The sequence below is a fragment of the Pyxicephalus adspersus genome, chromosome 3 (assembly GCF_032062135.1).
Source record: "Pyxicephalus adspersus chromosome 3, UCB_Pads_2.0, whole genome shotgun sequence".
NCBI lineage: Eukaryota > Metazoa > Chordata > Amphibia > Anura > Pyxicephalidae > Pyxicephalus > Pyxicephalus adspersus.
In genome coordinates, this window is record NC_092860.1 from 147041272 (window position 1) to 147065301 (window position 24030).

The 24030-nt window shown below is 38.6% G+C and overlaps 1 protein-coding gene across 1 annotated transcript in view; it reads left to right on the forward strand.

The window, feature by feature from the left end:
• Positions 1 to 17723, forward strand: part of CTNNA2 (catenin alpha 2) — a 1156022-nt gene extending 1138299 nt beyond the window's left edge. The window contains exon 18 of the mRNA XM_072406902.1: positions 15787 to 17723. Within this exon, the coding sequence (XP_072263003.1) occupies positions 15787 to 16074 (288 nt within the window). The 3' untranslated portion in view covers positions 16075 to 17723. The remainder of the gene's footprint in view (positions 1 to 15786) is intronic.
• The last annotated feature ends 6307 nt before the right edge of the window (positions 17724 to 24030 follow it).

Genomic DNA, 24030 nt, shown 5'->3' on the forward strand with positions numbered 1-24030 from the left:
TATGTACTGACTCCTAATTGTATTTGCATGTTATGCAGTTACATAGAATATACATGTAAATATAAACATATTTTTCACGTGTGTATTTATGTTTTATAGTGCGCATAATTATACTCACTATAATTCAAGTCAGCTTCTAGGAAACAACTTTTTTTTTAATTTTAGTTGTCCATGATTTACATAGAAGCTGGCTTTACATGTTGTTGTCCCCTAATTATAGGGACTTTTCTAATGCGATTCCACCATTTTTAGGAATGCTTAATATCTCACTCCAATTAATAGCAGTTGGTTCTGCGTTTGGCATTCACAGGCGGTGACAGGCACCCTACCAGCTTCTAATAATGGGGATGCTGCATTTGGACGCGATATTAATGTGGAAAGTCAGAATTTGTTAACTGAAATGCGGCCTGTCTGGGGACTCCGCTGGTTTGCTTACCTATAATTGAAAAAATGCAAATGAGGACAATTAATCAGTGGACTGGCCAACTATGAAATACTACCTACCTGGATGAATTAAACATTTACTATATACGGAAGCATTCTAGACCTGAACTCCACTGAGGAAAGTCAGAATGCAAAGTCCCTATAAGTTATTATGGTATGGACTGTTGCATGGAATTAACATGTTGGGCAAATTCAGGGAATTTTTTTAAATGATCAATTCTAAATCACTGAAACCTTGGAGGCTTTTTGTGTCTTAATAAAAGGAGCCATAATGGCTTGAAATCTTTTGTTTTCCATTTTTTGGCCTGGATTTAAAGAATATAGTGATTTAGACATGACACATTTATATAGTTACATAGTTAGGTTGAAAAAAAGACATAAGTCCATCAAGTGCAACCACTAGGGAAATAAACATATCTCAGATATAAAACCCTATAGACATAGTTGGTCCAGAGGAAGGCAAAAAAAACCCGGTACAATTTGCTTCAACAAGGGAAAAAAATTCCTTACTGATTCCATGAGACAATCGGATGTTCCCTGGATCAGCAGTCTCTGTTATCTTTACTTTAAATCTTTAATCCCCAGTTATAGTCTGTGCCTCTAGAAAATCATCCAGCTTTTTCTTAAAACAATCTATAGTAGTTGCTGAAACTACTTCCTGAGGGAGCCGATTCCACATTTACACAGACCTTACAGTGAAGAATCCCTTCCTTATCCGGAGATTAAACTTCTTTACTCCAGAGGTAAAGAGTACCCTCTTGTTCTTTGACACAAAATATTTTGACACAAAATAACAAGAATTTATTTGGGTGTAACCCCTTTGTCACCAGTCTTTAGGACCCTTTGGTCTATAAGGAAAGATACAGCAAAATGCTGAAAGCATGACATGTTGGGCCAAATTTATTAGCTCTTCAGAACTAGAGAAGATAGACTACTACGGGAGAATCTGGGTGATCCAGCAAACCTAAGGACTAAGAAAAAATTGTCAACTAAGGTTTGCTAGGTAAGCAAGGTTCACCCATGATAGTCTATGTCCTCCAGGCCTTGAAAGCCAGTTTTCAATTTTACACAATCCTTGCTAATAATTTATGCAATGCAAAAGGGTTTTAAATAGCCAAACCATGGCCAATTTGATGAATTAATAACCAATTTTGACCAATGGCCAATACAGATGAATTTTACTCTCAAAAGAAATAAAAAAAAAATATATGAGTAATAAAAGTAATAATCAAAAATGCACTGTAACCTTTCCATAAGGCCCAACAATCTCTTGAATTCAGCTCTTTTTATTCAAACCTAGGGCCTAGCCCTGCAAAGGCCAGCGTGCTACCCTGCTTAGGCAGCTATAGTCAATTTGCTTTGTAAGAATTAAAAAAAAAAAAGATCTTTCCTGACCCTGGAAAGGTTTGTGAGTTCTTGTTCTCTTTGAATAAGTATTGATTGGATTTCATTTAAAGGAATGTCATAAAAGCCATTCTTTCGTTCTTTTATACATACATTTCACAACGTTACTCATGTAGCATAAAACATAGATACAATATGTAAGTATTCCTCTTTCCTATGGCCTGAACCAATCAATATTACTTTGACCCAGGGAAGTACTCCACTTAAGTCAAATGAGAAACCAACTCTTGTGGGTGTAATGTGAGCGTCAGCATCAGGAACCCTTGAAAGCAAGAAAGAGAAATTCACAGAGTGGTGTTTATGGAGAACAGGACATTTACAAGTATTTCTTCTCTAAACATTTTTCTTTACTAAAAACCACAATTATACATTGATCTTCTCATCATAACCCTTCTTTAAAGTCTAGACAAATATGGTACATGGCAGGATGTGATTGGGTCAATCAATCAGCTAAGCATTGTCATGTCTGAGCAGGGAAAATTTTCGTAGTCCTATAAAATTGTTAAGTGACAAGTTTACCTATTCTTACTTAAAAAACCCTATCTTAGGAAAAGATAAAGTCATATTTCTTCCACACTGAATTGATATTCTCATATAGTTTAAATCTGCTTATAGCTATGGACAGGTAACACGCAAATGTACTTACAATTTAGCTGTTCCCTCCAATGTCCATGAGCTGGATGCCTATATCTGGTGGTGGAGGAAACTATATTTAGCGGTAGCCTCAGGTGTTATAATAGAGAGGAATATTAGATAGATGACAGGTACAGAAACTACCGATATTGTCTGGACAGTTTATTTTATGCCTTTTATAAGATATTTTTAGCTTTTTCTCTTTGATGCCTTAATATACCCACTCTGGCTCTACATATGGCCATAATGCAGGCTGTTTTTTATCCATCCAGAGAAAGCTGTTTTATCGGAGTGGCTTGTTGTATACAGCAATCTCTCTTCTTAAGCCCTATCAGACAGTGGTGCAGAGCCTGCGAGGGTGGCAGGTTTAATCACTCCTGCAGTGCAGCATAGAGCAACACAAGACAGAGACGTGTCTGGGTATCACGCATTCTGTGCATTCAGCTGTATCTGTCCTGGATATCTCACATACCGGGCTGACCAGAGCTGCCAAGATACACACAGCAAATCACACACAACTAAAAAGCAGAGGAGCATCATTACACTGCAGACACATCTGAATGGAATAGCTAATGCACGCTGTCAGTTCAAGAACCGATGGGTGCCCAAGATACATACTATAATTAGTAGGTTATTGTTTATTATTGACTATATATCATATGTATATAAACAAAAGTCTAAACGTTATCAGAACTACAACAAAAAAAAAGATTATTTGCACCCCCTTCTGTGGTTAGCACCGTCTCTACCTTACCAATGTTTGGGCAGCGGAATGAGGATTCTCATGTGAACATGGTTTGTCATACTAAATGGCCTGTTTAAAATTGAAACCTGTTATATCTACAATGTTTTACCCGTATGCATCAGTCACTGTGTAAAAGTCAATATCAAGGGGTAAAGTACTGTATCCCCATCCCATGCCATTACTATAATAATTTTAATAATATTTGTTTATAAGGCCAGGGAGAGAACAGCCTCCAGTTGCACCAGGTGGACATAGATTGAACTCACCAGATGGATTGTACCATGTTATAAACCTGTATTTCTCAACTTTTTTTTTATCCCAGAGGAAGCCTTTAAATTTTTTCCAGACCTCAGGGAACTGCTGCTGAATTTAATTCATTGGGTGTCAGTGGGAAAACATCTCAACTTTAGTGGTCTTCTAGAAGAAATTTGCCCATACAGTGGTGGACTGAATGCCATCCTGAAGAAAGAAAAAAATGACCTCTGGTGTCATGCTGCTGGATCTAAAAGGTGGCAATGGCTCAATAACTATATTGGCATTAGCAAATGATAAGTCATCCACAGCTCAAGGAACCTCTGGAAACCTTTTAAAAAGCTCTAAGGTTCCATGGGGACATGGTTATGAATGGCTGATATAAAGTCATGGCCACACGTCCCATCTGATCAAATGATATCCATTCCAATTCTTAGAGAAATCTCAACCATCCAAGCCAGTAAATCAGTGTAAATCCGGCATTTATAAAACATTAGACTGATGTATTTCACATTCTCAGTCAAAAAATTCTATTGAGTAAAGTAGCATACAAAGAGAGGTTATGGTGCAGACTGTTTATTAACAGCACACTGCTCAAAGAATGGTATAAGACATCTCAAACAAAACCAATAAAACCAATAAAGCAGCATGTGATGTATCTCCTATGTTTCTAAGCCAACCCGTGTGTCCAGACTGTCCACCACCGACTATTTAACCAATATCGGTGTGGTCCTTTGGTTTATGTTTTTAATAGGTCAACAATAGATCATATAAGGGGCTTCAATAAGAGGATGAAAAAATGGTTAAGGTGATGGCAGTTTGAAAAGTAGCTTCAACTGGATCTGCAGAAAGGTGGCATATTCCCTCTGGGAATCATATGTATTGTAAGTTGGCCTGTTGACTATGGGATGGACACTGGGAGCCTTGGCAGACTCCCACCAGTACCACTACTTTTCTGGAGGCTAATGGGTACCTAGAGAAGTGTTTTTATTTTGAGGGATAATAATAATAACTTTTAGGTCTTCAGGGACCCCTTGCTATAATTAATATATCCACAGCTCACAGTACAATAGTGTGGTGCTCAGTAGGAAAAATGCCTTTTACATTGATGGGCATGGAAAGAATGTTACCCTTACAGATAGCCAAAAAGTTCATTAGTGTCAATTAAACTGACCTGAGTGGCACAAATTGCTCATTGCTGAAGGAACCCCTAGCATCCTCTGGAGCAACCATAAGGTTCCATGGAACCCTGGTTGAGAAACACTTCCCTAGAACATCAGGTGAAGTGACTATGATTTGTTTCTAACACACTCATGAGAACGAGATTTCACAATTTCTCAGTTCCTTTCATTAAAATGTTTTGCAAATTAAATTTTAGAAGAGGGTTTAACATTTCGCTTAAAAATGATTAATAACTGATTTGTCATTTAACTCTGAAACAGATTCGATGCATGTTCTATAGCTATTGTTAATCTGGTTTGATTTAACAGCACACTTGGTATTAGTGCTTCTTCCTGCAGAACCCTTTCCATAGCTGTATAATGAAGACCACTGTACCCTCACTAAAAGCATTGCATCTGCTGTGTTATCAAACACAATTTCCATTTTCTTAACAGCCCATTAGAGGCTGTGCCACAGCTTAGAAAGAATATCCGCATGATCCATAAATAAATTCTGTTTGCCTAAATGGATAACAGGTTGTCTGATTAAAAATCAGATTTTTAGACATCTGTTTAAAGAACTCCAGCTTCCCGTTTAGCCTTGCCTCAATGTTATATAGGGGGGGGGGGGGGTCCCTATTTCAGAAGGAAACCCACAAAATGTGGCTGGTATTCATATAGCTAGGTGTTACTTCTTTGCTAGAAGGGTGGAGGAAATCATTTTTTTAAATATAAAAATTAAAAGGTAAAAAAATGCTATAGAAATGTTGATCCAGCATTAATCATAGACCTATGCCTATGTATTTTGAAGTATGTCCTGGAATTCTGTCACTGTCAAACCACTTGCCTGAAGCCACACAATTGTGGTCTTATTCCCAATAGTGCACCAAACCTGCTAAAATAACTCCAATCCCAGGCTCTTTATAGAAGTTCTAAGATATACAACAAGCACACTTTGCACATTAGCTGTCCAAGATCAGGCCAATTTTTGCATGTATGACTTCCCAAAATATATGGCCAAAAGTTTGTTAAAACCTGACCATCACATCTATATGAGCTTGTTGGACATTCTGTGCCAGATTTATTAACGCTCTCCAAGGCAGAAGGGGATACACTTTCATCAGTGAATCTTGGTGATCCAGAAAACCTGGACTGGATATGGTCAAGGATTGAAAACATTTGCTATCAAATAGCAAGTTACTTTTGGGAAATCCATTCCAAGTTTGCTGGATGAATGTCTTTAGGAAACTGGTATTCTGCATAGGGGCACAGTCATGCTGGAACAGAAAAGTTTATTAACTAAACCATTATTAAAAGGTTGGTTGGAAAAAAATGTTGTTGTATTCTGTGGTATTACCAGTACTCACTAGAAGCATCTGCAATCAATATAGAAGGGCCGGGAGTCGGGAACAAAGTGAGATAGGCAGAAGGTCCACATGACTGGGAGGAAAGGAGGAGCAGGCAGTTTTGTAAATATAAATGGGGGCAGGGCAAGGACTGGGTTGTGATTTCTGAGGAGGGACTAGAGGTATAGTGGGGGAGTCAAGAGATATATAGGAGGGGAACAGGAAGCGGGGATCAGAAGTTGAGCAGCAAGTAAAACTCTGCGTCCTTTTTAGTCAGGCTTTGCTTTGTTGGTGGTTTGTAAAAACAGTAAACTGGTAACATTATAAAATGGTGTGGGAATCATCTCTGATATGGGACTAAGGATGAGCGAAATTGCTTCAGGTATTCTCGCGAAAATTTCCTCGAACTTCTGATGGGTGCACGAAATTTCAGCGAAATAACCTCTAGTGCCCCGGGATTGCAGTGGAACTGCATATGAACTCTCAACAGAGTTTCTCCATTAAGAGTTCATCTGCAGTTCATCAGCTGTACTTATCAGCCCGGTGACCGTGGAAACTGAACTGGAGATGAACTCTCAATGGAGAAACTCTATTGATAGTTTGCCTGCAGTCACAGCTGATAGGAGGCACTCGCGTGCCTCCTCCAATCAGCTGTGACCGCAAAGTTCCCATGGTTCGAGTTTTAAAAACTTGCTCGCCCATCTCCAAATGGGACCATTGGAGGGGGGAGGTAACATCGAGTGGGATTTGTGGTGATGGGATAGTCTGCTGGTAGCTGATTTCATTTCTGAGTTTCTTGTAATGGCTGCTAGATACCAACATATCTGGGTTGGGTTAATGCCTTTGAAGGCCCGCATTCTGATTGGGGATAAGGTATAATGTTTTGTTATGTTTAATAATAATATTTTAAATATGTTAATAAGGTTGTTCTTACATTTAATAGTACTAAATGGAATAAATGTGCAATAAATGGCCATTTTTGGACCATGTTTGAGTTGAGTATAGGTTAGCTGGGGGAAGGAATGGTGAATCTGAAAGGGACATCTGAACTTCTTCAGTCATGCGAAACACTACTTCACTACTCCACTTGAAAATTTAATTTTAACCAGGGATCTCCAAGTGTAAACTAAAAACAAATATGTTTAGTTGTCATTTCAAGTGCTTACAAGCTAAGTGAGCTAGTTTCCACTCGCGCTATTTGTCTGTACATACACTCATGTTCAATTAAACTTTTTATCTATCTGAAGTGTTTACTTAGTATTGTAAACTGGAAACATGTGCTTGTTCCTGGCCACAGAACAAAGACAAACATTATTGTTCTGGAAAATTACAAAAAGGATGTACTATTATCTTTAAAAGAATGCTTTTTTGTTCTGGATGCTTTTGTATTTTACCGAAACACTTAACATGTATTTCACAGTGTTTACATGGATAATAAGTAGATGTAGATATTAAAAGTTGAATGAAAAAATGTTAAAGAACGACTTAATGTCGTTGTCGGTATCACCAACCTTTGGGACTGATGGATGACGAGGCAAATATAGTACAAGCAGGGCAAAATTTGAAAATATGGTGGTAATTGGGGTATAAAATGATAAACCAATCTAGATGCAATGATGTGCTTTGAATTGTCTTTTTAAGTGTAGCTAAAATGCTGTGTCTTTATCATAACAAAAACCAAATAATATAGTAAAACATCATCAAAAACATACCTTTATTTAACATTTCCAGCAAAGTATTAAATATTGAAGCCATGTAAGAGACCACTTGAGAGTGCTTAAATGTTGAAATAAATAGCCAGGGGTGTACTGTCAATGGAAAGGGGTAATCCAAATAATACCCATGGCTTTGGAATGGGATATCCAACAAGCTCATTTAGACATGAGTGTCAGAGCTGTGCTACTCCCAGAACTTGATAGACAAAAATACACATTTTTGGAATGTATTTCAGCTTTATAAATAGCTTCATAGATCATAGTTCACATTTAAAGGCCCCTTTACAATACAGCCTTGCAGTCATACATGTGTTTCTGAAGTACATGGTAATGAAGGTTATGTGCAGTGGCTTGTAGAGGTGTTATTTGTTGATGACTGTTGGTAATAAGACATTGTAGTCAATATATAGCTACCTGTTCCCCATTTGGATCTGCAATCACACCAACTTGCTTCGCAACTCCAAGAGCAAACTCTCAGTACCACAGAGAAAGCTGATGCTAAAATCTCTTTTATTAACATTCACCTGACATCATGACACCCTGATCATCATGCCCACCAATCAATGTGGTACCATGGTGCCTCAATTTTGTCTCTACCATGAAATGACTAGTAGGTTGTACTTGGCCCCTTAAAGTACCCCGTGCTCCCCGTGTTCCAGCCATACTTTTATTATTCTTATGGGTCATTTACTTATCTTTTTTTTTTCTTAACCTTGAATTCTCCTTTTCTAAAAATCACATTTATTACTGATTGAAAGCTGCACATATACTGTATTAATATTGCCTTCATATACCAGTATTACAATGAAATAAATGCTTAGCATGCTATAGCACCGCTGGAGGAAATGAAAGCAATAGTATTTATATATTAAATTTTATAGAATGTCTCAGCTTCGACTCACATACAAAGATATAATCTGTGCCCACGTATACATGATGTAATATCTACACCAGAATATATATAATTATATACATATAATCTTTATGCATTAATTCTGTATAATATTCATACCCAAAGCAACCCGTCCCCCAACCCTTCCATATTCTGCATCTGCACTCCATCATTTACCATTATTTATCTATTCTGCAGCCATGTATAACCCCCCCCCCCCACAACCAAGAACCAGAAATGCCACACATAATATTCTATCCCATCTTATAAACCAAATCCCTCAAGAGTCCTATTGGAAGTTTTAGAGTCCCAACCTTTTTTAACAGATACATCTTCTTATCCTACTTGTACACATAGCCAGCATTGTCCAGGGTTGTTTAGAAAAACATATACATATATATTTATTAATGGCAGGTTCACTTCAATGTTTCAATACAATATTGAATGCACAATATTGATTATATTGATTGTTTCCTATTGATATTGTTACCCTTTTTTACTCTATGTCTACCAGGAGCAATGGGCTATCAACAGCAGAATACCTTTGTACCTTACCAAGTGGGGCAAAGCTAGTAAGCTTTCTTAAACAGATTATAGATACTGAGTGGTGGAAGGTGGTAAAAGGATCAATATTCCCATTAGTCTTTTATCAAATAAATATTGATTGACATTGGAATACAGAATGGATTTAGATTATTACATGTGTGGCCAGCTCATTCACCTGTATACATCTCAACAAATTACTAAGCTTGGCTGAGTTGCACCTTTAATAAACCACAGGAAGAATGAAAAATAAATAAATAAAATAACAGTTTTAGTAAATCCTATAATAAAATGGTAATGAGATGTTATTAAAATGCCTTTTCTTCTTCTGAAAGAACCTGGGCAGCTGTAGTCTCTGCCTATTTTTCCGTTACACCCCTCTCATTATTTTGTGCATAATACCTCGGATGCTGTTTGGATATATGTACTCCGACAAGAGTCATTGAAATGTTTCTTCTTTGGAGAATTGTGTAATCAGGTTACATAATGCGACATATTTCATGCTTATCTTCCTGTATTGGCAGACATTATGCTTATATTGTAACTATCCATCTTTCCGGTCTTCTTTAATAGACAAACAAACAAAACGCCGCACAGACATAGGGATCTAACTTCGACATATGGAACCCATCCAGCTCACCCATTTGAAGTGTCTTTCTACATTTTACGATGACATTATGCGGAGAGGAGTCGAAACTGTATTTTCCCGCTGTCATGTTTTCAGGGGCGCGAGCTGAAGTTGAATTGTGTTTTTGATATTTAGCATTTTTCGATAAGACTACCTAACGACATGATGAGCTAGGAAAAGAATAAACAAAAACTAAAAAAGATAACCTTTACCGAAAAGCCATAATTTCAAAGCTTTTGTAGAGTCTTTTCGACCAAGTTATTTTATTGTAATGATAATAATTATTGCTAATATTGCTTTTGCTAATATTATACATTTAGATGTTTTATTGGCCCAGTACAAGACTCATTCGGACTGTTCCCATTTGTGTCCTGGTCAGCAGTATGTCTTGAAAAATAGCCCATGTATCGTATAGCGTATAGCTGGGCTAATCTGTGCTGAAGTTTGTTTTTGTCTGATTTATTGTTGCTGACCTTGCCTGACAACCCGCTTGAACTCAGCCTGGACCGAGCTTTGACTGTGTCCCCGACTCTGCTTGTGCCTTTTCCTTTGTACTTCATTTGGTGGACTGATCTCTTGTGTATGACCTCTGCTCTGTATTCTGGACTTGGCTTTGTTGGAATCTTGGTGCTGCTTTAGCTGTGGGCTCCTGGCTTGCTGCCAGTCCATTCCCAGACACCATTCCTTGTGCAGTAAGTCCTGGGGGCAACCGAGTGGTGGGAGACACAACCAGTCTCCCGAGGCTGAGCAGGGGCTTACCAAAGGTGAAGACTGCAGGGTTAGACATTTCTAATAGTAATCAGGTTCATAGGTAAATATAAAGAGGGTAAAGGAGCAATGTTGTAGATGGAAAATAAGTTTCAATAAACAATAAATGTCACACTATATTTAGAGTGGAAGCCATGTGTCTACATGAAGATTTGAGAATTGTAGATGATGAGCAGGAAGATGGTTAAATTGACCCAATGAAGGACTGCAAGAGACCTCAGATGGGCCTTAGTTATATGTACCCAAAATAAGGTTTCCTGTGCTTTCTGGTGGACTCCTGGCCCCTGCTGCCTTACAAAAGAATACCACTGTTCCAGGAAAGCAAGGTGTTCTGCGGGCATTCATCTGGAGTTGTGTTCTGGTGGGCACTTCCTTTGGTGGCCTCTAGTCTAATCCTTATTGTAGGACAAAAATTTAGGCATGTCCCCAATAGTAAGACTTGTTCCAGGAATTCCCTTTAACTGGAGGTATTTACTCTTGTTTTGCCTCTGGGAAAAAAAATTAAAAAGACTCCCCAAAGAGTTGACAGTTTTTTTTTTTTTTTAGCTTTGCATGCTCTACACCCCCCCACCCCCCAAAACAAAAAATAAGTTATACATGACATAATAACAATTTTACCATATTAGTGTCTATGGCCTGATTTATTGAAGCTCTCTAAGACTATAAGGAAATCACCTAGGTTATCCAGCAAACCTAGAATTAATCTGGTCCAGGATTGAAAACATTTGCCAACTAAAAGCAAATTAATTTTTAGAAATCCTTCCAGGTTCCCTAAGTCACCTAGGATCTCCCATGATCGTCTATGTTCCGCAGTCCTGAAGAGCTTTAATAAAGCAGGCTCAATGTTTGCAATATGTATTTGTTATTTTAATTGAAATATGCTCTCAAAGTAACAGTCTGTGCTTAATAAATAAACACATTATAGGAGTAAAATGTAATGTAACAAAGAGCAATTGTTCTGATTCCAGCGTGGGCTTTTCTGTTCTAAGCATGATAGAGAGAGATAGAGACAGCCCATTAAATGGGTAATAGAAACCCCTTTATAGCCATGAGGCTATGTTCCTCATTCACCAAAAGATTACACAGTCTTTTTGTGCCTGTTTGAGCATGTCACATTGTTACATTTCAGACTTTTATATGTAGATTTCCCTTCTCTGTATCAGTGTGTTTGTCTCAATAAGCACGTTTTTGTTTGTGGCTCAGATATAGGACCTGACATAGCATTCTTTTTCTCCCGGAGTGTATAAATAGCATTTTTTTTGCAGTGCGATCTGTGTCAGCGCTCTACTTAATATGGAAATTTCTGCCATGGCATGTCATCGCTTTGATGTGCCTGTTATTCTGCCCACTGCTTTCTTTATTGACACTTAATTTATCATATTCTTTTAACTTCCAGCCCCATCAAAATAAGTCATTGAAATGTTGGAATTAAAATGTGAGATTTGGAGGCCCTTTGCTATCATTTACAAAACACGCATGATAAGAGTTGGAGGTTTGGTTTGGCAATTTGAGCTAATTAGTAAATGTCTTATTTGTAGTAGATAGTAGATAGAAATAACAAAAATGATGGCTGATAATGTCTAATTTGGCTCATCTCTTTTTATAAGGTATATGGTAGTGAGCCTGTTTTAGTGCCTATTCCAATTCTGAACATTTTTTAATTGACAGGAAAAGATATGCGATGAAAGACATTAATTTTAAGAGGGACTTTTAAAGCCAGAACCATCAATATATTACAAAAAAACCAAAATGTTATTATTAATAAACATTAAAAACAAACATCATTTCAAATACATAAAACACAATAAAATCCTGGGTGTATATAATGACCTCTCCTTACAGAATACCCCTAAAGGGTTTAAATTCTGAATTGCTTCTCAGCGCATTTTGCGGAAAAAATCTGCTTCTTCAGGAGGAAGGAGAGGAGAAGTCTGATGTTTGTACTTCCAGCAGCCCTCTTATTTAAAATTGTTGCAAGGAAGGAAGTGATTATGGCGGCAATTGTATATTCAAATACCGTTTAGCTAATTAGTGAGTAATGAGTAATCGCTCTCAATTTTCAATATAAATCTCAGTGATCCTAAGTTTCATGTCCTTCAGTCCTCAAACAGATATAGGAACATACAGCCCAACAGCACAACCATGTTCCTATTCCATCGGCTTCCCTTGCAAGTGTCAGGGATGTGGCCTGATAAAGATAAAGAAATGTAAATAAGTGGATGTTTCTTTACATTTTTTAATTGATCTCTGTACCCTATTAGGTATATTGCATCTGACTTCTGGCTTTTGTGATTTAGGACAGAAAATGAAGGGCACTGTTGTGGTCAGGACAAGAAGTCACAGACCTGAACAGATTCTTATCTTTCCCATTTGACTGGAAAAAGATGTTTTGTTGCATGTCCTTATTGTAAAGATTTGTCATCACTGCCTTATCATGAAGACATGGGAAATTTTTATAGTGGGGCTTTATTTAATGTTGCCTTCTGGGTTCTCAATACAGAACCCCCCCACTTCCTTTAACTTATCACTTCCATAGAAAATAGAAACACAACATAAGTGCTGACTCAAACCCACGACAATGTGTTGTTTTAATTATTATTTGTACAATAGATAGGCTTGGTGTTCAGTTTTGGGTCTGTGTAAAATTCGACCCCGGCATTGGTCATTCAGTTCAAAGCAAATAAAGCTGAAAATTGCTGATCATTACCTGGCAATCATATTTAGCACCTACGGCAATGACCGTTATTCTCAGTTTTTCATCATCTACTGGCTGAAATGGCTTCACTGTACCTGCCAACGGTAGCTGGCTAAACCAGCTGAGCTGTGTGTTTTACCTGTCTGCATATAGTATGGCTCAGCCAATCCAGCCAGTGACCAAAACCAAATTGTCATTGTCCACCAGCTGCAATGGCTAAGGTGTTCTAATTGCCCTACACTATACTTGTCAATGTTCAGGTTGATACCCAATTGCTACAAAATCCAAGCCCAACGTTGGGGTCAATATGGGGAAGCTGTCGGTGAACCCAACAATGGCACATTTAACCAACCCTATAGGTGACGTCCTTCGTGAATGACACCAAAGACTGGTGATCCAGTGAATGTCCAATAGCCCCACAGGTTTGGGAAGACATGTTTTGCCCCTGTTGGACTAAAATGAACCATGTCCAAAAGGGTTGTTTTATCTTCCTTTCAATCAACTATGTATGTTTTATGTGGTTTTATGTGAAATATGTTGGTTTCTAGCATGTTTTTTTCTAAGTGGTTGAACGTATCTTCAGCCTAAGTATATAACTCCAGGGGTGTCCATGCCACCACTTGTGTGATGTAGACAGTTTCTTTTGACGATCCTTGTATCTGGAATAGTGGATTGCTAAATGACATCACGGGACAGCGGTACTTGCACTAGCATTTTCACATGTCACACTCAAGGCTTTACCTTCGATCGAGGATAGACCAGACTGGCTGCCTGACCATCAAGACAAATCCTGTTTATTTATAGCTGACTTCCAGCCTCCCCTTGCTCTGTCTGAAACATTTTATGGTTATGTTAAATTTACATGTTCTTACATTCCCAGTAAAAAAAGCCTTTGCTTAATTCCTGGTTTACTCTGCTGATGTGTGACATTAATAAAATTATACATTTCCTTCTGCTTTATGGCTTTTTTTTTAAAGTAATGCTTTTGCATAAAAGCTAAATGCTGGCAAGAGCTTTCAGAAAACAAACATAGCTCTTAGATAAAAAAATTCTGTTGCATTAAAAAGTACCCAAAATATAGTTTTCTCACCCATAGATCGCTTATGTGTATTGATTACAGATGCTCAGAACTGATTAGTTCTCCCACCCCCCCCCCAACACCCCACCATGGTGAGCAATGACATTAGCATCAAAGCAAAAGTCCACAAACTTGAACAGTTCTGAGAAGAACATGTGTCTGGTGCAGTGATTGTTGGGAGAATTATTCACCTGCCACAGGGATCTGAAGGTGCATGTGATATTATTATTATTATTACACAGTATTTATATAGCACCATCATATTAGCCATCACAGCACTGTACAAAGTTGATAGTCGTGTCACTAACTGTCCCTCAATAGAGCTCACAATCTAAGTCCCTACTATGGTCATATGTCATAAATGTAGTCTAAGGTCAATTTTTGAGGGGAAGGCAAATAACCTTACTGCATGTTTTTGGGATGTGGAAGGAAACCGGAGTACCCGGAGGAAACCCACGCAGACAAGGGGGAGAACGTGCAAACTCCATGCAGATAGTGTCCTGGCCAAAATTCAACCCTTGGACCTAGCACTGCAAAGGCAAAAGTTCTAACCACTGAGCCACCGTGGTAGACACTGATGGAAGAAGGACAGGCATGCAGGTGGACATACGACTGTGCATGCTGCTATGGGGCCCTTACTCTCTGAGCAGTATCGAGAACCCTCATGAAGCACACTTTGTACATCCCTATGTCTGCCCCTGTTTTCACCAAAAAAAAATAATAAATTATTATCAGCCTGCATTTGTGGGTGGGATGGCATTGTGGATCCTTTTATTTTACGAGAGAATATTTTATTGATAGTCAGTATATAGGTGATTTTACCTTGCTCTTATCAGTTCCATTGCTCTATATTAGAGATTTTATTAGGTATGCAAAATCTTTCTACTAAACAATATCAACTTGACATTGGTTTGCTTACAAATCCACCTGCTCTTTCACATTATCCTTGTGGCTAAAGCACTTCGTGGCCATCGGTACTGGGTTGTTATTTTGAGAAAGCCAAAAGAAGAAAGGTTTCTTTTTGCATGGATCTCTCATGATTCATATACTCAATGCCAATGCCATATAGACTGGTACTCATATTGCAAGGGGACCAATATAATTAGATGGTGGAAGTCAGCAAAGCCTGACGTCATTCACTAAAATTCCTTTGCAAGTATATAATTCACTTTGCTGAGCAGCCTATATTCCTTTAGTAAATCAACCCCCAGTGTTTAAGTAGCTTCAAGTGTTGTTGTACTGCATTAGGATAAACATAGATTGCATATATGAGTGCTGACATTGCAATTACTGTTTATCTGAACTTCTCCCACAGCTACTGCCTGGAACAACATAATATTGATCTGCTTGTATATCCAGCACTTCAACGTAACAGCATCTAAATCCACTGTTTTAATGCACAATGCACATACAGAAATGGTTATATTAACAAACTATTACCCCTAAAGGTCACTAAATTTATCTTGTTTTGTATCCTTCACAGTTGGACAGTGCCACTTCTCTGATTCAAGCAGCCAAGAATCTGATGAATGCTGTTGTGTTGACCGTAAAGGCTTCATATGTGGCTTCCACCAAATACCAGAAGGTCTATGGCACGGCAGCTGTGAACTCCCCTGTTGTCTCCTGGAAGATGAAAGCTCCAGAAAAGAAACCTCTAGTAAAAAGAGAGAAACCTGAAGAGTACCAGACCCGAGTACGACGAGGATCCCAAAAGAAGCATATTTCCCCTGTCCAGGCTCTAAGTGAATTTAAAGCAATGGATTCCTTTTAGAACTTTAGGCTTTACTAAATGGTTGTTATTTTTTTTTAAGAAGTCATTTTGTATGCTTACCTGCCGACTTGTATGCGTCTGGCATGATCTGAATCTTAGCACTGTCTATTTGCATGCTACCCCAGATTTTATTGGAGTTAAAATACATTGCGCAAGAAAAGCAAATTAATTCATTGACTACTAATAAATTTCTTACTTGTATTCTGGCCCTAATCCCATCCCAAATTTTTGAGACCTAGAAAGGAGTTAGCCAGTGGAGAACTGATTATGAGTTACAGGCCACCCAAACTTTCTAGTTCAGCTAACTACTTGAGCAAAAATCACCCACTGATGGATCACATAGTCGATCTCAAGGCATATTTAAACTTAAGCGTAGCCTTTCTCACTCTGTCTGAAACGGTAAAATAATTACTGAAGACCTTGCGTTAAAATATAATATGCCAATAAAGAAGTTTCCTTCAAAAAATGTAATAAATATATATCTTTCCCATGCCACCAAACACAACTCTGTTGACAAAAACTGTTGCCTAAAATATCTTTAGAAACCAAAACTTCTAGATCTCTCAATTTCTTGTCCTCCCAACAATGGTGGCTCCTACCACTGTGACCTCCATGACAGAGTAATGGTTAGTTGAGGATTTCTACTCATTATATTCAGTTGAAGAGGTGATGATTTACTATCATCTTTGTGAGTTAATTCTTTGAGTTCAGTGATAGTCACTTTAAAGGCTAGTGGATTATATATATGCTGCTTTTAGAACTTTTACTCTTACTCATGAACAGGTTCGCATAAAATATGTAACTCATCAGCTGTCCACAAAAGTACACTGGTATGTCTGTGGCTATAAATTATTCTATACCATTTGTATAGTATTTAGTGATTTACTGTGTGATTTTTGGTGCAAGGAGTGGTATAAAGAATAAAGAAGTTGCTCCTTTTACCTTCTGTTTAGCTTGGGCCTTAAAATCAAATCTTGGGAAGGAATCTTAACATGCATGCAGGTGACAATAGGTTGGCAGGTATCATAGTTAGGACATGAAAGTCAATGGTGAAACGTTCATCTATTATGCTTTTGTTTAGTGCAAAACTATACCTAGCGAACATGCCTAATTGTGTGCCCAAAAATGATGGACTTAAAACATCCTTGTGATAGTATGTGGCTTTGTTTTCTCTTCAATATATTGACTAATAACTTAACCTGAAGCTTATCACTTCTTGTGCATTTTGTTCTCTAGATGTTTGATAACTTGCTCCTGACTAGTCCCCAAGATTATCTGCTAGCTAAGTTTGTTTGTCGGCGTGTGAAAGATATTGCGGTGACTGAAATGGCCTTTTTTGTTTTTATTAGTTAAATATTTGGATGTTAAGGTGCGCCCTTCACCTTTGACCTTTACTCCAGCAGCCATTTTGTCTCCGTGAGGCCATAAGTGCCTGGTGGATTCCTAGGATGCCTATTGGGTCAGCAAAATGGCTGCCATTTTATGTGTTTTTGGGTGGGGGTCCATTTGAATCTTGCTGGTTATGAAAAAAAAAACACTAACAAACATGGCAGCTTAAAAGCAAAACTTAGATGACCAGTAGCTTGGTATAGAGGTATCAACCATGGCTTTGTACCCAGTAACTAAATAAAGTCATTAACTCCGTCTAATGTTGTGTGTTTGTTTTGTGAAAGCTTTTATTGATTTTATTGCCTGAATTATTTATTTAATGTGGTTTCATTTTGTAAAAGACAATGAGCTCAATTCACTCAATAAGCTGTAAACGGGTGGTATTTGATTTAACAGTCATGTGATTGTTTTTCAACCAATTGACTGGTGTTTTAGCTGTTGACTGGTAAATATAGTCATTATAGCAAAATGTCAAAGGGAGTTATACTGTGTCTTCTTTTTTTCAAATTCATAGACAGTAGACTACCAATGGCCATGCCTGTGCAGTAGTATATTTCAATGGGGCAGGTTTCCTAACTGCTCGATCTGTGGGGCCCTATAGAAAGTCTGTAGGAAGATCTAGCACAAGGGTGGTCAGAGAACAAAATTTTGGGACATGCAAGAAAACTCTGAAGGTTGCAGCTCACAGATTGAAGTACATATGCTTCCATGGAGGGGGAGTAGGTAGTTTATTGCATAATGGAGGAAATTGTACTTACCCTTGGAAGCCATACAAGACAAACAGGGTAAGGTGGATCTAATGGCGGTTTGATTCAAGAAGTTATTCATTCTAACAAAGGAATCATTTTCTTAACTGCAAAGAAGATACAAGAAAACAGCAGCAATGACATGCAAAATAAAGAAAGAGAAAAGGGTACAGAGTAAGTATATTAAAACCTGATATTAAACCTATATTAAAACCTAATACATAGTGCCATGCAGGTATTATTGTAATGTGCCTGGGCATACAAACCACAGCCAACTCCTAGAATCTTTTTATCAACATTTATTGTGGTAATAAAACAAGGTAAGGGTTATTCACAGATCAGTCCGATAAGCGTGGTACAGTAGGGTAAGGCAAAGGCAGGTCAGGAACAATCGGAGGTCAGGGCAGGCAGCAGGCAAGAGTAGTCACAAACAATCCAAGGGCAGGGCAGGAGGAGTTCAGGCACAATCAGGTATCAGACCAGGTTGCTATTGGTAACGACAACAGGATAATGAAACAACACAGAGAATGCACCCAAGCACACTGTACACACAGAGGCTTATAGCCGGCAATGGTGCTCAGGACAGGTTCTCCTTAAATGGCCAGAGTGCCCAATTACCTTGCTCCACCTGGCGCCGTTTGGCCGCAAGCAATTCAGACTATGTCCCGCCCCCCGTCAAGGCAGCCGAGTGCCTAGCCCCCGGGGGGTACAAGAGGAACGCGTGGTAGCGCGCGCACCTCTTCCCACAGCACCCCTGGGACGTGCTCTACTTTGCACATCCGCAGGAGTGCTGAGAACAAGACTTTCTCTGTTCACGTCCATAGGAATTCTGGGGATGTCCCTTGGCCGAACAGTAGTTCGGCTACAACGGATCCCTCGGCCTGCAAGGAGAGACACGCTGCAAGCAGGGCAGCACCCTCGGCCATACTGCCTGCTGCAGCGGCGCCTCCCTCGCCGGCTGTGATCCCCAGGGACGCCGTGGGCTCGCTGGAAAGGTAAGTTCTTTACAATTATCTAGACAAGCCATTCTCGATCAAGGTTCATCCAGAGGTTGATGGCTTTCCTCAATCTTTGGCTGATTGACCTCAAATATATTTGATGATGCCTGCATAGTTCTAGAATCAACACCATTTGGTAGAGCTGAATGACTCCGATGATGATGTTTTTAGGTTTTTAAAAGGTGTAATTCTATCCACCATTGTAGTATTGTAGTTGGTTGTTTCTTCCACTGGTTACCAATTAAGAAGCTTTCTTTCACATTGACCCCCCAAAAAATTTGATTTGGTAAAGGTGTCCCAAGACCTGAAAGTAATTTTATAGATTTGTCAGTAGTAAAAAAGTTGAGAAAAGCTGGTCTAGCTAGAGATTGTTGGTCTACCTTTATGTCAAACTAGCTTAAACCATTCTTTTCTGTATGATACAACCCGATCGGCTTCACAGGTTACTGCACTTTGGGAATTTCTAATGCTCATTGAGATGCCATAGCAAATACTCCAATCTGACCTTGAATAAAGCCTTTAACAGGTTAAGTGGAGAGCACATAGGATATAATTTTCCCATACTAAAAGTAAGCTGTTATATAACTAAAACCAATACATCCTCCACTTCAAGATTACATTACCACATTAATGTGTCAATTTAAAGCTTTCCTGACACCTTGGTAAAATCATTTAATTAAGGTGAGAAATACACTCAGTGTATATAATTATCATGGTTTATGTAATTCTGCTAAAATAAACATAGATCTCAATTTTACTCTCAATGATAAAATAAGAAGGTGGTTTTCTAATACATTAAAGAAGTACTTACTAATAGCAAAGCTCTTTAATTCTATGCTATTAATGTCTATCACCAACCAATCTATTTATCATCAAAATCAAATCAAATTAGAATAAAAAAAAGTCCAAAATTGTGGCGTCTGATTGCTCCAAATCCGAACACTATTGAAGTCGATAGATAAAAATGCTGGTGCTTTGTGCTGATCTCTGGGGAGTAATTTATTAATCCAAATGCACCAAAATGCCATTGGAAGACGTCCAAAGGTCTGAGGAACATTGTGCTATATAAAACAATGGAGAAAATTTGTACAACACTGCTGGTGGGGAGTGGACAATGCATGTAGCTTGAAGGGTAACAAAGGAAAGACACAAATCATTTTTTGACCTGCTGGTCATGTAATTTGCAGCAAAATGGTCAATTGAGCTAAATGCCGCAAATAAGTAAATGTCTTGTCTAATATTAAAGAGCTAGTGGCACGCACATATAATTATTGAATGTAAAAAGTTTGATGTTTTGGAAAACAAAACAAAAGTCCGGGACCTTGTTTACTTTACGCATTTTACCCAATGTATTAATCTCTACAACATCTACAAGTCTTTTAGTGAAGTGCATCAAAGGAGGATGTTTCAATATTTACTTTGTTGTCTGGAACAATACAGCTTTTACATTTAATGGATATCATACTAGGAATCTTTTTTAAGCTTGTTCCTTTGACCCCAAAAGAAAAGCCTTGAACATTTCCTGTAGTTTAAGTTCTTTGTTAGGGTTTGCATTTACACAAAATCTAAAAACTAGACAAATAACTCCATAGTTACCATTCATATGCAGAGGCTTTTTTTCTTGTCAATGTATTTACATTTCTGTCCTTTCAGTGCTAAGACTTACACAGGCAGCATAGCCAGACTGGCGATGTCTCCTGGCAATTATACCATTTAGATTGGCTCAAGTATTGACTATCCAGAGCCTACTTGTCTACCTTATAGAGCATTAAAAAAGTAACATCAACAATGATACTTGGGTTATATCATTGTCTGCCTGGAGTTCAGTTGTAACATAATGCAAAAGTTAGAAAACAATAAATCCAGAACAAATAAAAATATTCTATATAAAGCCTGGTTCCAGTCTTAGTCATTAAAGGACAGTCCTTGATTTCTACTACAGTGGCCTAAGCTAAGGTCATTACATCAACACTCTGCATGAAGAAGATGATCAGATTGTATCCTGTAACTTATTTGCAAGGTCAGAAGCTGAAGAAGGAGCTGACCTATTTCAGACATGGCAGCCAAGAACTACACAGGCACCAATTATTACGGGATGTATCATTTCTGAGCAGATATATCAGTCTAGTAAGCACATGCTGACTCTACATGAGACCTGAGCAAAGTGGAAAAAAAGCAGATGAAGGCAATTAAGGTAATTAAAAACCTGAAGTGTTATACTTTACATTGCCAGCACTTTGTTTAAAGTTTTATTTTCCTAAGTAATGGTGCTACAAACATTCCAAACAGTGCCTGCTAATAATGTGTCCACAAATATATCCAATGTACAGTAGTGCACTATCCATCTTACTTTAAGGCTCTGGTCAGCACCAGTCCCCCAATCTAACACCGCAGTCTTCACCTTTAATAAGCCCCCGCTCAGCTTCAGGAGACTGGTTGTGTCTCCCAGCACTCAGTTGCCCCCAGGACTTACTGCACAAGGAATGGTGTCTGGGAATGGGCTGGCAGCAAGCTAGGAGCGCACAGATAGCAGTAACAAGATTCCAACAGAGCCAAGTCCAGAATACAGAGCAGAGGTCATACACAGAATATCCATCCACCAAACAAAGTACACAAGGACAAAACACAAGCAGAGTGGGGGTCACAGGCAAAGGTCAGAAACAGTCAATGTCAGCAACAGTAAATCAGACAATAAATCTCTCACACAGATTAGCCCAGCTAAAAACTATACCAGGCACTGGTGTCTGGGAACAGAGAGGCTATAAAGTCCCAGCAGCCAATAGCAGTGCAGGAATGAGTCAGGAGCTGATCAGCCTATAGAATCCCCTTCAGCTGTGCACAGCATAACAATGGATGCTGGGGATGCCATAAATCCATCAGGCTGCACATCTAAAGGGAAGCAGGGGCTGCTGGTATCCCAGTTCTCCTGGCTGCCGCAATTGAGATTGCTGGACAGAACAGACAGTGTTTATTACCACGATGGTGCACAGCACAGAGTCACCGGACAGATGAGTATTTCTTGTTTCCCTCTTTAACATGCTACTCCCTACTCTACCTTCCTACACCCCTTCCTACTCTACCTAAAATAGCAAAAAAAAAGCTTTATTAATTTAATCATTGATCAAATTATCATTGTGTCAGCGCCAAGGACACCCACCTGTAGACAACATAAGGAGAGAAACAGAACCTTAAAAATCACATGACCTGCCAAAAATAGGTAAGAATATAAAAAACAAACAAAGAATAAAATGCCACTGGTAAGCCCTTTGGAAAGCGGGACTTGAGCTAGGGGAAGCCTTTAGGAAACAGTACCCAGAGCTAGACCTTACACAACCCCGTATTGGAAAAGCAATGAAGGCTATTGAGTCACCTTCTTGGCTTCAATACTTTCAAGACCATCATTACCAAACAATGAACAGAGGAGAAAGTCATCATGAATCTATTATTTCTGATCAGCACACTTGTCAGGGGACAATTATTCAAGCTTTGACACTGACAGCTAATATTTCCAAAGTAAATCAGTAAATGCAACCTACATATTCCTCTTATGAAAGTTTACCTTTACAGGAAAAAAACCATAGAACTTTCCAGGGCTGTGAGACTCCTGCCCACATCATTTTCTATACATACTACATTGAAGTGGGTGTTCTGTTACAGGTGCACAGTTAAGAACTTCTTTTGTTGTCACATATTCAGCAAGAATGACACCCTAGGTTTCGGCTACATTGTGGCTACAGGGAGACAGTGTGTCGAAGAAAGGCAAGCTGAGAAGACAACACAATATGATTGAGGCTTCCTACTGAATTTGGAGGCGTACACACCTGCACGCTGGTTCAGCCATGGGAACTGTGAATCTTCATACTGAAGGATCTGTCACACTGAATCCTGATGAATTTATCCCACACAGCCTGATTCATTCTCATTCAAGAGTAACTGCTGTGCCAATAATTACTCTAATAATTGGATAATAAGGAAGTGTCGGAAGGTCAAGGAAAACAGCATAATGCTGTCATTTTCTTCATAATGTGAACATTAGATAGGCCCCCCTAGATCAATTGCATTAATTACAGAAAAATTACAGGAATATGTAAATGAAAGAGCCTCCATTAGCAAAATTATTTAAAGAGACTGTCGACCCAAAAGTTTTATTTTAGTTATAAGTAGAGCCTGGCAGGATAAGTCAGCCACTGGTTTCCTCTTAGTAATATATACTCCAGCAGTGAGATTTTCCTGCCTTATTTCCTGACTGTTTCTGTCTATTTGGGACTTTGTGTGGCCTGGTTCGCCTTTGTGTGTTCCAGCTCCTCCTATTTTATCCATAATAAAAAATAAATATTAATTGTGCTGAAGTCTTAGGTTTGCACCCTGGTCAGGACACAATCTGCATGAAGTTTGTATGTTTCTGTGGATTTTCTTCCACATTCTAAAAACATACTTAGGTTAATTTTCTTCCCCCAAACCTGACTATAGACTGTGGTAGGGACATTAGATTGTCACGTTAGAAGCATGACTATGGGCAATGTAAATAATGTTGTCTCCTATTGAAAACAATGGGGGAAAAATTCTGGTGTACATTCAGATAGTTAAACCTCAGTGCAGAATGCAGCTCATTAAATTCAGCCGCCAGCAGCCACTGACAGGCTATCATTGTCCACCTGTTGGATTGGCTGAGCCATACTCTTTATCTGTCATTGACCAGAATAGTATACAGCCCTAGGCAGCATATGCTATGCCAGTCCATGACAAGTATAGCGTACAGCTCAGCCAATCCAGTTAACAATTACAGACACAACGAACAATGTATGGGATTGCTCAATAAGATC